Source organism: Mesoplodon bidens (genome assembly GCF_964165515.1).
Source record: "Mesoplodon bidens genome assembly, chromosome: 1".
NCBI lineage: Eukaryota > Metazoa > Chordata > Mammalia > Artiodactyla > Ziphiidae > Mesoplodon > Mesoplodon bidens.
The window spans coordinates 172,705,989-172,723,063 of record NC_138176.1 but is presented as its reverse complement, the minus strand read 5'-3'; the positions used below and the strand labels follow the sequence as shown (position 1 = coordinate 172,723,063).

At 40.5% G+C, this 17,075-nt stretch overlaps 1 protein-coding gene across 2 annotated transcripts in view; it reads left to right on the top strand.

Moving 5' to 3' along the window:
• The first annotated feature begins 762 nt into the window (after positions 1-762).
• KIFBP (kinesin family binding protein) overlaps positions 763-17,075 on the top strand; it is a 40,293-nt gene continuing 23,980 nt past the window's right edge. The window contains exons 1-2 of one of the 2 annotated variants that reach the window (XM_081232604.1): positions 763-1,263; positions 7,921-8,019. In XM_081232604.1, the coding sequence (XP_081088730.1) occupies positions 838-1,263; positions 7,921-8,019 (525 nt within the window). In that variant the 5' untranslated portion in view covers positions 763-837. The remainder of the gene's footprint in view (positions 1,264-7,920; positions 8,020-17,075) is intronic. The other variant, XM_081232605.1, reaches the window with a different exon arrangement.

Sequence of the window (17,075 nt, the reverse complement as noted above, 5' to 3'; positions counted from 1 at the left end):
AGAGAAGCCACTGCAATGAGAAGCCCGCGCACTGCAACGAAGAGTAGCCCCCGCTCGCTGCAACTAGAGGAAGCCTGCGCGCAGCAACAAAGACCCAATGCAGCCAAAAATAAATAAATAAATAAATAAAATAAAAATAGCAAACTTGTCTCACCTGCTAACGTTCCTTATCTCCTTCGTTGTTTCCATAACACTTACCATACATTACTATATATTTAATGTCTTTCCCTATACTAGGCCTTTTTTAGTTGCTGAATTTACATATCCTAGAACAGTGCCTGGCAAATAACAGACATTTAAAATATTTATTTATTTATGTTTTTGTGGTATGCGGGATTTTCACTGCTGTGGGCTCTCCTATTGCAGAGCACAGGCTCCGGACGCGCAGGATCAGGGGCCACAGCTCACAAGACCAGCCGCTTTACTGAATGTGGGATCCTCCCGGGCCAGGGCACGAACCCGTGTCCCCCTGCACTGCCAAACAGACTCGCAACCACTGCGCCACTAGGGGAGATCATCAGTCAGTATTTTTAAGTATCTACAACTTCACCGGGTCAACAAGAGATAGACTCACCACCGCAGAGGGTGGGGCTGGAGGTGGGACTATCGCCAGGACAGGTTGCTTTCCATGACAACGGTTGCTATGGTGACTGCTGCGCCTTCCCATTGGTCACTGCCAAGCATATTGCCTTTCCTCTGGCGGACGTCATTGGATATCGTTCTGCAGTGCGCAGGCGCAGGGCTGTCTGGGGAGCCGTAAGTGAAGTGTCGCAAAGCAGAAGAAAGGCGGGAGTCCTGTTTGCAAACATTAAGGAAACCGAGGCTGTGGAGGCAGCTATGGCGGATGCTCCGTGGGCCGAGATTCGTGAGAAATTCCAGGCTGCGCTAGCCTTGTCTCGGGTAGAATTGCATAAAAACCCGGAAAAGGAACCGTACAAGTCCAAATACAGCGCCCGGGCGCTGCTGGAAGAGGTCAAGGCTCTGTTGGGCCCTGCGCCTGAAGACGAGGATGAGCGACCTCAGGCCGATGACAGCTTGGGCGCAGGGGACCACGCCTTGGGACTGCCGGCTGAATTGGTGGAGGCTGAGGGGCCCGTCGCCCAGGGGGCAGTGAGGCGGGCGGTTATTGAGTTCCATCTCGGGGTGAACCACATCGACACGGAGGAGCTGTCGGCGGGGGAGGAGCATCTGGTGAAATGCCTGAGGCTACTGCGCAAGTACCGACTGTCGCACGACTGCGTCTCACTCTACATCCAGGCTCAGGTGAGAGCGAGCCCGGCCCTGGTGTTGGCTGGAGGCCAGGGGGTGGCGAGGGGCCCCAGCTGTTGCCGAGACCAAAGGCAAACGTATAAGACACGATTTGTCCCCACGTTTTCGCACCTTTGTGATAAGCGGCTTCCAAACTCCCTCTCCACCCTCTTCGCACACTCCACCAGCATCACTTATTGCTTTGCTTAGTCGTAGTCAACGCGTTGGTTTCCCGAGACCCTCCAACTCTCCACCATTCCAAATCCTGTTCATTCTGTTAAGAAAAATCCAAGGTAGTTTACTTCTTAATTTAAGGTCTCAAGGAAATTATAAAGAATGACCAGAGTACATTCTTAATTTGAAACAAAGTATCTAAAATCTTCAGTTTCTGTTCTTGCCATAGTCATTCGTTTGCTTCCCAGGGAATTCTTGCCCGTTCTTCAAAACCGATCTCAAGACTCACCTCATACTTATATGTAACTTTCTTTGGATCATTTTGTTCTGAACTGACCTCTCCCTCCTACCTTTGAATTCTTAAAATACTTGTGTCCTATTTATATGGTGCTTGGTTTATTAAGAAATAAGTCTGACATTGTCGTCAGGAACATAATAGTTCAGAATACAAATACGTATGAACTTTTTTTTTTTGCGTTACGCGGGTCTCTCACTGTTGTGGCCTCTCCCGTTGCGGAGCACAGGCTCCGGACGCGCAGGCTCAGCGGCCATGGCTCACGGGCCTAGCCGCTCCGCGGCATGTGGGATCTTCCCGGACCGGGGCACGAACCCATGTCCCCTGGCAGGCGGACTCTCAATCACTGTGCCACCAGGGAAGCCCTGAACTTTTTTTTAAGTTATTTATTTATATTTTATTTATTTTTTGGCTGCGTTGGGGTTTTGTTGCTGTGCACGGGCTTTCTCCAGTTGCGGCGAGCGGGGGCTACTCTTCACTACGGTGCACGGGCTTCTCGTTAAGGTGGCTTCTCTTGTTGTGGAGCACCGGCTCTGTAGTTGTGGCACGCAGGCTCAGTAGTTGTGGCTCACGGGCTCTAGAGCGCAGGCTCAGTAGTTATGGCTCACGGGCTTAGCTGCTCCGCGGCATGTGGGATCTTCCTGGACCAGAGCTCGAACCTGTGTCCCCTGCATTGGCAGGTGGATTCTTAACCACTGTGCCACCAGGGAAGCCCTTGTATGAGCTTTGTGTCAGGTACTTTGCTTAAGTAAGCTCACAAACTCTTACATTCAGTAGTTCCAGTTCCTAGTATATGTGATCCAGGGAACATTTACCACAATTGATCTTACGGTGAGTAGGTCTCAAAGAAAAACCTCAAAATTAAAAAGGAAATTGTATAGGTTATATTCTGTTATCATGACCCAATTAAATGAAAAGCTACATATAACAGGAACTATATCTCTTTTTGCTCACTATTTGTAATCTCAGTCCCTGGCACATAATAGGCCCATTCTAAATATTTGTTGAGTGGATGAATGATCTAATGAAATCCATAAGATATTGAATTCAAACAAAATCTCCGTTATTTGAAATTTTCTTCAACCATTTGGCTGCCTAAAATCTTAATGAACATTAAAAAAATTACTTCAATATCTCAAAAACAGAATTAGAAACCTTCCTTAATGTAATATAGGATCTCCAGTATTTGCTGTATTGATTTTAATATGCATGTTCTTAAATATGTTAATATCTCTGAAATCAGGATCCATCTTACAGCTGATTGATTTTGTGTCATAATTTTCTTGGCAATGTTTTCTTGTTGATACATAAAATAATTGTGTCTTAAAACTTGTGACATCGTACGCTCAATGAATTACAGTATTTTGAACAGTCAGCCTTTTCTGAAGGGTGAATTATTAGAGATATTTTTACTAAAACCAGGAACAAAACCTTGATTAGATGTTCTGGCCATTGCAATAGTATAGAAAGCAAATAAGAGTATCAATCTTTAAAAATAAAAATCGTCAGTTTTATATGTGATCCTTGTATACCTAAAAAACCTAAAGTCATCAACCGTAAAAGTCTTAGAACTATCAGTCTGATAAAACGGGAGGATATAAGGTAAATATATAATATCAATAATATTCTGTATATAAGCAAAAACTTGTTAAAAATATTATTTTTAGAAATTGCATTTACAAAGAGCAGTATTGGGGTAATAAAACTGATAATCTTAAAAGGAATGATATACCATGTTCCTAGGTGGCAAGATTAAACATATCATTTTCCTGATGTTCATTTATAGGTCTGATGCAATTCCTGCTGAAATCACAATAGGCTTTCTTTTTTCTTAGAACTTGACAAAATGAATATGTTTATCTGAAAGAATAAAGAAAAGTGAATATAAAAATATGAAAAGAAAAGTAATGCACTGGAACTAGCCTGGGAGGTACAGCAATAGTATTTTAATTAGATTGGGCTTATGCTAGTCTGTTTCTGAACTCTACTGTTCAGTTGATCTGTTTATTCCAATGGCATTACCACTCTATAGCATTTTATTACGTTTAATATTTGCTATATATTATGAGAGATTTGACCTCACTACTAATAAAGCAAACTGAAAGAATGAGATAGAAAAATTGTATCACATTGGCAGAGATTATTAAAGATATTGGTTACGTTTATTGTTGGAGAAACAATGAGGAGATGGATACTGTCCATTAGCATTATCGCTAGTGGGAATATAAATTCATAGAACTTTCTGGAGATCAGTAGGTATCAAAACTCTTGAGTCAAGACTTTGACTTAGGGCTTCCCTGGTGTCGCAGTGATTAAGAATCCGCCTGTCAATGCAGGGGACACGGGTTTGAGCCCTGGTCCGGGAAGATCCCACATGCCACGGAGCAGCTAAGCCTGTGCGCCACAACTACTGAGCCTGCACTCTAGAGCCCGTGAACCACAACTACTGAGCCCATGAGCCACAACTACTGAAGCCCGTGCTCCTAGAGCCCGTGCTCCGCAACGAGAGAAGCCACCACAATGAGAAGCCCACGAACCGCAACAAAGAGTAGCCCCCGCTCGCCGCAACTAGAGAAAGCCCATGCGCAGCAACGAAGACCCAATGCAGCCAAAAATAAATAAAATAAGTAGTAAAAAAAAAAATAGACTTAAAAATTCCACATCAATATTCTAAAATAATATTGAGACAGGTATGCAAAGGTAGGTTAACATGGATGTTTGTCACAGCATTGTTAGTTTCAAAAAAAGAATAAAATAAACATTAGTGAGATCTATAGTTAAATAAATACTGGTACATCCATACAGAAGAACAATATGCAGCCATTAGAAATAATGATTTATACTTGTTAACCAAAACTATCAATACTAAGAGGAGAGGGAATACTAAAAGGCATGTTTGGAATTACATAGAGTGATTCCATTTTGGCAAAAGACTACCTGTGTGTGTGTATGTATGTGTAGGAAAAAGTTTGAAAGTATCAGTCCATGGGAATTTGTGATATTCTGACTCTTTCGTCTCAATCTGGTGTCTCCTTCCTGGGAAACTATAGATATACAGGACCTGGACCCACATTATATTATCAAGGGAGACTGTCCCCTTCTACCTTCCCCAGAAGAAGGGGGCCTTAGGAATGGTTTTTATCTGGTTTTCCTCCTAATTTGTGCTATCAGCAATATACACTTGCATTTCCTGAGTGAAATTTAACTTGACAAATTAGTAGATTATTCTCCCCACTGCCAGGATATATATGTATAAGGAGGACGTTTTTTGTGTGTTTATAGCTTTACTGAGGTACAATTGATGTACAGTAGACTGCACATATCTAAAGTATACAATTTGATGAACTTTGACATCTTTATATTCTCATGAAACAGTTACTGCAGTCAAGGTAATGAACATATCCATCACCACTAAAAGTTTCCTTGTGTCCCTTTGTAATTCCTCTCTCACTCCTTTATTCTCTCTCCCTTCTCCTTGCCCTCCTCCACCACATTTTCTAGAATTTCATAATGGAATCATATGGTGTATACTCTTCTTTTGGTCTGACTTCTTTCACTCTGCATCATTATTTCATTGCTGCATCTGAGATGATTTTTTTTCTTCCTTTTTCAGTCTGTTAATATGGTGGATTACATTGATTGATTTTCCAGTGTTAAACCAACCTTTCTTTCCTGTGATAAACTCCACTTGGAATTTTTGCCAAGCCAAACGAGTAAAATATTACCCTTTTATATATTGTTGGACTGGATTTGCTAAAATTTTGTTAATCTTTTTTGTATCTTTGTTCATGAGGATATCAGTCTAGTTTTCTTGTTGTGTCTTTGGTTTAGTATGAGATGGGAAGTGTTCTTTCCTCTTTGCTTTTCTTGATGAATTTGTATAGAGTTGGTATTATTTTTTCCTTACATTTTTGGTAGAATTCACCAGTAGTACTTTTTTAGCTGTTTTTGTTTTATATTTATTTTTTTTCCTTACCTATTCTGTTATCCCAAGGGCAAGAACATGGTGTTACTTTGTGAATGATACAGTACTTTCTGATGTATTATGGGATTTATATTGTAAAAATAATTCATGTAGAATGTCAAAAATAGTCATCTCTGTGGAGTAAACATTGAAAAAAACATTAACACTATTAATTTTGAAAAATCAAATCAGTTCTAGATCCCTTGCATGGTCCTTAACTTCAGGGCCTCAATAGGTTATGGTTAAAAAAAAAACCTTTAGTCATTTCTAGACACACTCTAGGGTCTCTACTTGATTTAAGATTTATCACACACCAGAGTTGTTGCTTTCTGTGGCACAGCCTACCCTGGATCTAGCAGCCTAAATGCATCACCATCCCGTCAAAATAGAGTAAATGTGGCTAACCAGTTCCTGGTAGTGGGTGTGTCGCTAATCTGTCTAGGCTAGGTACAGTCTGCTGGGGTTGTGCTGGTGTCATGGCCAAATGGCGTATCTCAAGGACTGTTGTCAGAGGAAAAATAAGTTGACCTAAGGAGTGAGAAAAGGTGACTTGTGGATTCATTTCTAAATTCAAGAAATGAATATTAAGGGAGATTATATTCTCTGAGGCTAAGTGGGCAGAATAATCGGTAAATTAGTAGTGGGCCAGAGCCCTTTAAGCTTCCCCAGGGTACTGCAAAGGATTGCATAAATAATATAGAGGAGAGAACTGCCCAATCTCAGTAATTTATCACTATGACCTACCTGCAGTCCTAGACACTGAGAACTGATGAAGTCACTTAAAAAAAATTATAGAATAGGTATATTACGTGAAGCCATGAGACCAGAGGTCTGTGTTCCAGGGCAGTGATCATGTCACCTTTAAACTGTAGGGTTTCTAAACATGTTTTTTTGTGTCATGTACCCCTTTTGCAATCTACTGAAGCGTGTATTTCATGAAACAGAATAATGATTTTAAGTGTATAAAATAAAATGTAGGGGTTATAAAAGAAACCAATAACATAGAAGTTCCAAAATATTTTTTAAAACAAATGTATGATATAGTGATACATGAGCTTCCTTATTAACACATTAAATAACATCTGTGTCTACTTACTTCCGTAATTTTAAAGTACTAATGAATATAAATGGTATTTTGAGATATCTGCAAGCTGTAATATGAAGATTTTTTTCACTTTTATAGGCCGCAGAAATCCCAGGTACTGTAATACTGTTTCATAGGACATAGTGAAAATAAATTTGTAATAGTTCTCCATCTACATTCATAGACTCTGAATTCTCTTCATGAGTAACTTGGGGGTCCTTGGGCCCAGGTTAAGAATTTGCTTTAAAAACTTTGTTTCCTTATTCTGTTCCCTTCCCTAGGGAGGTAAGCAAAAGATGGTGGAAGCCCAGCCTCAGAAGTATCCCTGTGCCTGAGACGCTGTCCCAAGGGTTGGGAGGCAGACTAACCCCATTGTCTAAAGGGGAGCTAGTCTTGAATTCTGACCATGTAAACAGGCCTGATTTTCCCTATACAGAGTCTGATAAAAAGAGTCCTGTGGCAGGGGAAAAACTGGCTTAGTTTTTAAAAGGTAACATTGTACCCCTAAATGTAGCAGATTGAAACAACAAACTTTTATTATAACAGGAATCCAGGCATGGCTTAGCTAGTTGCTTCTGGCTCAAGGTCTCTCATCAGATTGTTGGCCTGCTTGGGGCTGCACTTGAAGGCTCAGCCTGGGGAGAACCTGCTTCCAAGCTCACTCACGTGGTTGTTGGCAGGATTCAGCTTCTTACAGGTTGTTGGTCTGAGAGGCCTTGATTCCTTGCTGGCTGTTGACCTCCCTGACCACGTGAGTCTATCCATAGGGTGGCTCAGAATATGGCATTTGGCTTCCCTCAGAGAGTACAAGCAAGAGGGAGCACCCAAAATGGAACCACAGTGTTTTGTAACCTGATGTTGGAAGAGACCTTCTATCACTTTTGCCATATTCTATTTGTTAGAAGAAAGTCACTAAATAATCCAGCCCAGACTTAAGGGGAAGAGATTATACAGGGCATGAGCACCAGGAGGCAGGAATCACCAGGGAATCCATCTTAGTGGCTTCCTCCCACGACGTAAAGACAGTAGTATTATGAATAATTAATTCATGGTTAATCAGACTGTGGTATTGATACTATCTGATATTGACTTTGAAACTATGAAAACTACTTCATTGAAAGATTTATATTGTCATTATTTCTCTTTATTTTCCAGAATAACCTGGGTATCTTGTGGTCTGAAAGAGAAGAAATTGAAACTGCACAAGCTTATCTAGAATCATCAGAAGCTCTATATAATCAGTATATGAAAGAGGTATGTTGCATGTCAGATAAATTTTAATCTTTTTTAAAAAAAATATTTATTTATTTATTTGGCTGCACTGGGTCTTATTTGCGGCATGTGGGATCTTCATTGCAGTGTGCGGGAACTTCTGGTGCAGCGTGTGGGATCTAGTTCCCTGACCAGGGATCGAACCTGGGCCCCCTGCATTGGGAGCCTGTAGTCTTAACCGCTGGACCACCAGGGAAGTCCCTAAATTTTAACCTTTGATTGAAACTAGTCAAGAATTGACATTAAGAATTCCTCACTCATAATATTGGAATATGACTTTTCAGTATACTTTGGGACCTCTCTGTAGAGCTGTCTAGGTGGTCATCTAATAGCTGAAATTATTTTATATTAAAGACTTCAGGGTTCTTAAAAATAACCCTTAGATAAGGTCTAATGGCAGCCTTAATCCAAATATAATTGTGTAAGAAATATTATTCTAATATCCTAAAATACTGATTTTGCATGTTTTCATCTATAATCTAAAATTTCTGTTTTAATTTCCACTGAGGATAGCAGTGCTTAAAGGAAGGCAAACAACTACCTAAGCAAAATATCTGAAATATTGGAGGCACTGGTTCTCAAATTTCAGCATGCATCAGGATCACCTGGAGGACTTGTTAACACACAGTGCTCATCCCCAGACTCTGATTCAGTAGGTCTGGGTTGGGACTTGAGAATTTGCATTTTTAACAAGGTGCCGGGTGCTGCTGCTGGTTTGAGTACTGCACTTTGAGAACCACTGCTTCAGGGCAGTGATTTTCAATAACTTTTTTTTTTTAACTGTAAAACCCTTCTGAAATACAGTATGTAAAAACTGATTGAGGTACTCTAGTTAAACAGGTCAGAAGAACCCTGAGCCCAATCCACTACAGATACCTTCTTCCCTCCCCATTGTGGTAGTACAAAAGAGATGCTGTAGAACTTCTAGGGCTCTGGAGAGCCTAGATTGAAAACTTTTACTTTAGAGGGTCACGGTCCTACAAAGGTGAACATTGTAACACCACTGTGTTACCGTTCATTTCCTTAGTAAATTTTACCTACCACTTGGCAATCTGGAGGAGGCTATACATGTTTGGGGGCAAGGAGGTAGATAGGAAATCTCTGTACCTTCCACTCAGCTCTGCTGTGAACCTAACACTGCTCTAAAAAATGAAGTCTATTAAAAAAAACTTGGCAGTCTTCTAAAATTAAAATGGATTTAGTTAATTTTGTTTTGAGGCTATGTGTAGCACTTCTTCTTTCCTTTTTTTTTTTTTTTTTTTTGCTGTACGCGGGCCTCTCACTGCTGTGGCCTCTCCCGTTGCGGAGCACAGGCTCCGGACACACAGGCTCCGCGGCCATGGCTCGCGGGCCCAGCCGCTGCGCGGCATGTGGGATCTTCCGGGATAGGGGCACGAACCCGTGTCCCCTGCATCGGCAGGCGGACTCTCAACCACTGCGCCACCAGGGAAGCCCCCTTTTTTTAAATAAATTTATTTATTTTTTAATATTTATTTTTGGCGCTTTGGGTCTTCGTTGCTGCATGTGGGCTTTCTCTAGTTGCGATGAGCGGGGGCTACTCTTCCTTGCAGCGCATGGGCTTCTCATTGCAGTGGCTTCCATTGTTGCAGAGCATGGGCTTCTAAGCATGCAGGCTTCAGTGGTTGTGGCACACAGGCTTCAGTAGTTGTGGCTCACGGGCTCTAGAGCACAGGCCCAGTAGTTGTGGCATACGGGCTTTGTTGCTTCACGGCATGTGGGATCTTCCCAGACCAGGGCTAGAACCTGTGTCTCCTGCATTGGTAGGTGGATTCTTAACCACTGCGCCACCAGGGAAGTCCCAAGCACTTCTTTAAATAACCAGATATTTTGAGGTTTTTCAAGTTCAGGGTTAAGAATCAATGTCTTATCAAGTTCACCAGTGATTTATATTTTGCCAAATTTAGTGGTAAATTCTTAGTCCTCATCTTATTTGACCTATCAGTAGCATTTGGCCTAGTTGATCAATCTAGCCTCTGGCTCAGTTGATTAGTCTCTCTTCCTTGACATACTTTTTAAATTTAGCTTCTGCTTGTCTGTTTTTCCTTCTTTTCAGTCCTTGTTGCATCCTCCTTATATCCCCAACCTCTGAACAGTGGGGTACCCAGAGTTCAGTGTTTGGATGTCTCCTCTTTCCATCTACATTCATTCCCTTGTTCTAAATACCATCTCTGGGCTGATGACTCCCAAATTATATCCCCAGTCTGTACCTCTCTAATTCCAGACTTGTCTGTCCAACTGCTGATTTGGCACTTGTACTTTTTATGGGGTAGGTATCTCTAAAACTGCTAACACTGAGTTTCTGATGACCTTCCTCTCCCTACCTTGCTTGCTATAAACACCAGCTTCTTTCTTCAGTTGTTGAGGCCTAAAACCTTGGAGGTGCCTCTTCTCCTCACACTATCTAATACGTCAGCAAATTCTGTTGGCTTTACTTTTAAGTTCTGTCTAGAATCAGACCACTGCTGTCACCATCATCTCTTGCTGTAGTCTCCTAGTTGGTCTTCCTGCTGTCATACCCCCTTCAGTTCAAAGGTAAATCAGACCACATCACTCCTTTCCTCAAAATTTTCAATGGTTTTCCTATCTTACTCAGTAGGCTCCAAAGACCCTTGAAGACCGGCAAGTTTGGCAAGTTCATTTTCTGATCTGGCTACCGTTACTTCTCTAATTTCATCTACTATTCTCCCCTGTCTCATTCTGTTCTAGCTATACTGGCCATCTTGTTCTGAAACACAGCAGACAAGCTCCCAACTCAGGGCCTTTGCCCTTCTCTGTTTCCTCTGCTAATGCCACTCTTCCCCTAGATATCTACCTGGATCACTCCCTCATTTCTTTCAAATTTTTTAAAAAATTAATTAATTTATTTTATTTATTTATTTTATTTATTTATTTTTGGCTGCGTTGGGTCTTCATTGCCGCTCGTGTGGGCTTTCTCTAGTTGCGGAGAGCGGGGGCTACTCTTCGTTGAGGTGTATGCAGGCTTCAGTAGATGTGCTCGCGGGCTCTAGAGCGCAGGCGCACGGGCTTAGTTGCTCCACGGCATGTGGGATCTTCCCGGACCAGGGCTTGAACCCATGTCCCTTGCATTGGCAGGTGGATTCTTAACCAGTGTGCCACCAGGGAAGCCCCATTTCTTTCAGATCTTGACTCAGACATCTCCCATCTAGTGAGAACTCGTTGGCCACTCATCTGACGCTGTAGACCACCCCTCCCCAGCACTTCCTATCCTATCCCCCTTTCCTGCTGTTTTTGCTTTGCACTTATCACTAACATATTCACTTTAATGATTTATTTATCACCCATCTTCAGTACTGGAAATATAAGCTCCAGGACGACAAGGATATTTTTACTATTATATTCACTGCAACATCTAGAACAGTATCTATTTCTTGATAACAAATGATATTCTGCCTTGTTCATCCAGATCAACCAAAAAAAGTGTTACTACTGTGTGAATGCTTGAATGAATTTAATGGAGGGTTTCAGTTTAAAAATATGTAAGATAGGGCTTCCCTGGTGGCGCAGTGGTTGAGAGTCCGCCAGCCGATGCAGGGGACATGGGCTCGTGCCCCGGTCTGGGAAGATCCCACATGCCGCAGAGTGGCTGGGCCCCGTGAGCCAATGGCCGCTGAGCCTGCACGTCCGGAGCCTGTGCTCTGCAACGGGAGAGGCCACAGCAGTGAGAGGCCTGCGTACCGCAAAAAAAAAAAAAAAGAAAAAAGTAAGATAGTGTTTAGTTGGAGAAGTTTAATTGCTTATATTGTTTTCTACTTGTTTGGTATCAGTCAATAATTAATAATTCTGAATAAAAATATTTTTAATATTTCATAAATTATTGACCTAATGGTGGCAGAAGTTAGAATGTCATTTTTTAAAATCTATAGATACAAAATGTAGTTCTAGATAAAGGAGAGATCTAAACAGAGTGGAGAATCACTGAATTTGAAGATAGGAAACCTGGGATTTCTAGTTTGACTTTGGTTGTAACGAACTGACTTGGGAGAATTCAGACTTTCTGTGCCACCTATTCCTCATTTGTAAGGTGGGGATACCCCTCCTGTCTCAACAATACAGAAGTGTTACGGGGATCAGATAATAAAGTAGTTAATGCAGAGTCACTAAAAATACGCTATTCAATAATTGCAGAATGGTTAAATAAATTATGATACTCTCTTAGCAAGGGAATGTGATATAACCATTAAAATGATAAATATTTAGATCATCAATACGTGGAAAATGTGTATAATATGTACACCTTAACTACAACTATATTAACATTTTTCCTGGTAAGGCCCTGCAAAGATGAACTAGATGATATAAAACTAACATTTTAGTTTCATAAAACTAACATTTTAGTTTTAGAAGATGTAACTAATAAAAACTAGTATTTATTGAGTGCTTAAGCAGGCTACATTTTATTCTCACAACAATACTATGAAAGAGGTACTGTTATTCTCATTAATAGGAAAGGAGCTTGTGATTCAGTGAGGTTAGCATGTACTATGTGACACAATCAGAATTTAAATATGGTTTGTGTGACCCCAAACTTTGGTTCTTTCTACTCTACCATGCTACCTTCCAAGGTAATATTATAGTTAAATAGTTACTGTATTAAAGGGATTCTTTTTCTCCATAAAATTGCTCAAATATAGAATAATAAAAAAAGGAAATGTATTCTGTAGTTGTGAAGAGTTATTATTAGTAGGTTTGGGGTGGGGGGTGGTAAAGAGACACAATCTTATAAGCCAGAGGGATTTTAAACATTCATTCATTCATTTATTTTCAGATTTGAGATATACTTGATGTATATAATACTGTGTATGTTTAAGATGTATAGTGTGATGATTTGATTCACAGATACATTGCAAATGATTACCATAACAGGGTTAGTTAACACCTCCATCACCTCACATAATTACCTTTTTTTTGGTTTTTGTTTTTGTGGTGAGAATATTTAAGATTTACTATCTTAGCAACTTTTGAGTATACAGTACAGTATTTTTTTTTTAAGATTTATTATTTATTTATTTATTTTTGGCTGCATCGGATCTTAGTTGCGGCACGCGGGATCTTTGTTGAGGCATGCGGGATTTTTCATTGTGGCGCGTGGGCTTCTCTCTAGTTGTGGCTTGCGGGTTTTCTCTTCTCTAGTTGTGGCATGCGGGCTCCAGGGCGCGTGGGCTCTGTAGTTGTGGCATGTGGGCTCTGTAGTTGGCGGCATGCAGGCTCTCTAGTTGAGGCGCACGAGCTCAGTAGTTGTGGCGTGTGGGCTTAGTTGTCCTGCAGCGTGTGGGATCTTAGTTCTCTGACCAGGGATCAGACCCATGTCCCCTGCATTGGAAGGCAGATTCTTTACCACTGGACCACCGGTGAAGTCCCTACAATACAGTAATATTAACTATAGTTAACATGGTGTACAATTAGATCCTCAGAACTTATTAATCTTATAAGTGGAAGTTTGTACCCTTTGCCAAACATTTCCCCATTTCCCCCATCACCTCAGCCCCTGGCAACCACCGTTCTACTCTTTGTTTCTAGTTCACCTTTTTTTTTCTTTAAGATTCCACATACAGGTGATACCATACAGTATTTGGAAGATGACCATTTTAAAAGCATTTGGCACACATTATAAAATTGCTTTCCAAAAAGACTACCAATTGTATCCTTACTCCACTGGTGTATGAGAATTCTCATCTCCTTCACAACTTTTCCTTATATAGCTTTAAAAAAAAATCTTTGCTAATATAGGCAAAATGGTCTCATTTTAACTCAAATTTCTTTGATTAAAGAGATTAATTTTATTTATTTTTTTATTTTTTTTGGGGGGTAGGAGTTTTATTAATTAATTAATTTATTTTTGCTGTGTTGGGTCTTCGTTTCTGTGCGAGGGCTTTCTCTAGTTGTGGCAAGCAGGGGTCACTCTTCATCGCGGTGCATGGGCCTCTCACTACTGCGGCCTCTCTTGTTGCGGAGCACAGGCTCCAGATGCGCAGGCTCAGTAGTTGTGGCTCACGGGCCTAGTTGCTCCGCGGCATGTGGGATCTTCCCAGACCAGGGCTCGAACCCTTGTCCCCTGCATTAGCAGGCAGATTCTCAACCACTGCGCCACCAGGGAAGCCCCAAGAGATTAATTTTAAAATATTATTTTCTGTTTGTATTTCCTCTTTTGAAAGTGTTCATGTTTTTTTACATTTATTTACTCAAGTTTGTGTTTTCTTGCTAATTTGTTTGCTCTTTTATATCTTTTAAAATTGAGTTATAATTGGCATATGACATATTAGTTTAAGGTGTACAACATAATGATTCAATATATGTATATATTATGAAATGATCACCACAGTAAGTCTTGTTAATATTCATCACACATATTTACAATTTTTTTCTTGTGAGAACTTTTAAAAGCCACTCTCTTAGCAACTTTCAGATATACAATACAGAATTAAAAAAAAAATTTTATTGGAGTATAGTTGATTTACAGTGCTGTTAGTTTCAGGTGTACAGCAAAGTGAATCAGTTACACATATGCATATATCCACTCTTTTTTAGATTCTTTTCCCATAAAGGCCATTGCAGAGTATTGAGTAGAGTTCCCTGTGCTGTACAGTAGGTCTTTATTCGTTATCTATTTTATATATAGTAGTGTGTATATGTCAATCCCAATCTTCCAATTTATCCCTTCCCCCCCACTTACCCCCTGGTAACCATAAGTTTGTTTTCTACACCTGCAACTCTATTTCTGTTTTGTAGATAAGTACATTTGTACCTTTTATTTATTTATTTATTTATTTAGGCCATGCCCCACCACGTGCAGGATCTTAGTTCCTTGACCAGGGATTGAACCCGTACCCACTGCAGTGGAAATGGTAGAGTCTTAACCACTGGACCCATGGTGTGCAGGATCTTAGTTCCTTGACCAGGGATTGAACCCGTGCCCACTGCAGTGGAAACGGTAGAGTCTTAACCACTGGACCACCAGAGAAGTCCCTGTACCCTTTTCTTAGATTCCACGTATAAACAATATCATATAATATTTGTCTTTCTCTGTCTGACTTACTTCACTCAGTATGACAATCTCTAGGTCCATCGATGTTGATGCAAATGGCATTATTTCGCTCCTTTTTATGGCTAATATTCCATTGTATATATGTACCACATCTTTATCCATTCATCTGTTGATGGACATTTAGGTTGGTTCCATGTCCTGGCTATTGTAAATAGTGCTGCAGTGAACACTGGGGTACATGTATCTTTTCCAGTTATGGTTTTCTCTGGATATATGCCCAGGAGTGGATTGCTGGATCATACAGAATTATTAACTATAGTCACCATGCTATACATTATATCCCTGGGCCTTATTTATTTTATAACTGGAAGTTTGTATCTTTTGACTGCCTTCATTTGCCCTTTCTGACCACCCCCCAACCTTTTGCTTCTAGCAACCACAAATCTAATCTGTTCTATGTATCTGTAAGGTTGGTTGGTTGAAGATCCCACACATGAGATCACTGGTAGTATTTGTCTTTCCTTGTCTGACTTACTTCACTTTGCATAACGTCCTCAAGGTCTATCCATGTTGCAAGTGGCAAGATTTCCTTCTTTTTTTTAATGGCTGAATGTTACTCCATTATGTGTGTGTGTATACACATTGTCTTTATCCATTCATCCATTGATAGACACTAAGTTGTTTCCATGTTTGGCTATTGTAAATGTTGCAGTGAACATGGGGTGCAGATAACTTTTCAAGTTAGTGTTTTTGCTTCCCTTGGATAAATAAACAGAAGTGCAATTGCTGGATCACATGGCAGTTCTATTTTTAATTTTTTTGAGGAAACTCCGGTTGTTTTCTATAGTGGTGGCACCAATTTGCATTCCAACCAACAGTGCAGCAGGGTTCTCTTTTCTCCACATTGTTGTCAACACTTGTTATTTCTTGTGTTTTTAATAATAGCCATTCTAACAGGTATGAGATAATATTTCATTGTGGTTTTGATTTGCATTTCCCTGATGATTAGTGATGTTGAGCACGCTTTCATGTGTGTGTTGGCCATCTGTATGTCTCCTTTGGAAAAATTCAGATCTTCTGCCCATGTTTTAATCAGATTTTTTTTTTTTTTGCTATTGAGTTGAATGAGTTCTTTATATATTTTGGATATTAACCCCTTATTGGATATATGATTTGCACATATTTTCTTTTTTTTTTTTTTTTTTTTTGCAGTACGCGGGCCTCTCACTGTTGTGGCCTCTCCCGTTGCGGAGCACAGGCTCTGGACGCGCAAGCTCAGCGGCCATGGCTCACGGGCCTAGCCGCTCCGCAGCATATGGGATCTTCCTGGACCGGGGCACGAACCCGTGTCCCCTGCATTAGTAGGCGGACTCTCAACCACTGCGCCACCAGGGAAGCCCATTTGCACATATTTTCTTCCGTTTGATAGGTTGCCTTTTCATTTTGTTGATGGTTTCCTTTGCTGTGCAGAAGTTTTTTTTTAAATGTTTGATGTATTCCCACTTATTGATACTTTATTTAACAAACATTTATAGTAACACTTGCGGACGCTGTTATAGGTGATTTACAAATTTTAACTCATTTAATTCTCATGACAACTTAAGAGGTAGATATTTTTATTATTTTATAGATGAAGGAACAGATGCACAAGAGATTACATGACTTGCTCAAGTCCACACACCAGTAAGTGGCGAAGCTGGGATTACAACCTATTGTTAACGTGGTCCGACTCCACACCGCACACTTTTAACCAGGATATCCTACTGCCTCCCTTAGTAGTTGGACTTAGTCTAAAGCACAAGTGTGAAGTGCTCCTTTAAGAACTGTGTAGTGTAGCGAGGACTCCATATCTGTACCAAAATAATGATGGCAGATAAAAGAAATGTGCTGTAAGCAGAGTGCATAGACTAAGCGTTCCTATTTGCTTTGTCGGTTTAATTCACTAGACATTTATTGTTTTTACTTTGTGCCAGGTACTATGCATAATGCAGGGGAATCAGATATGAATAAAATA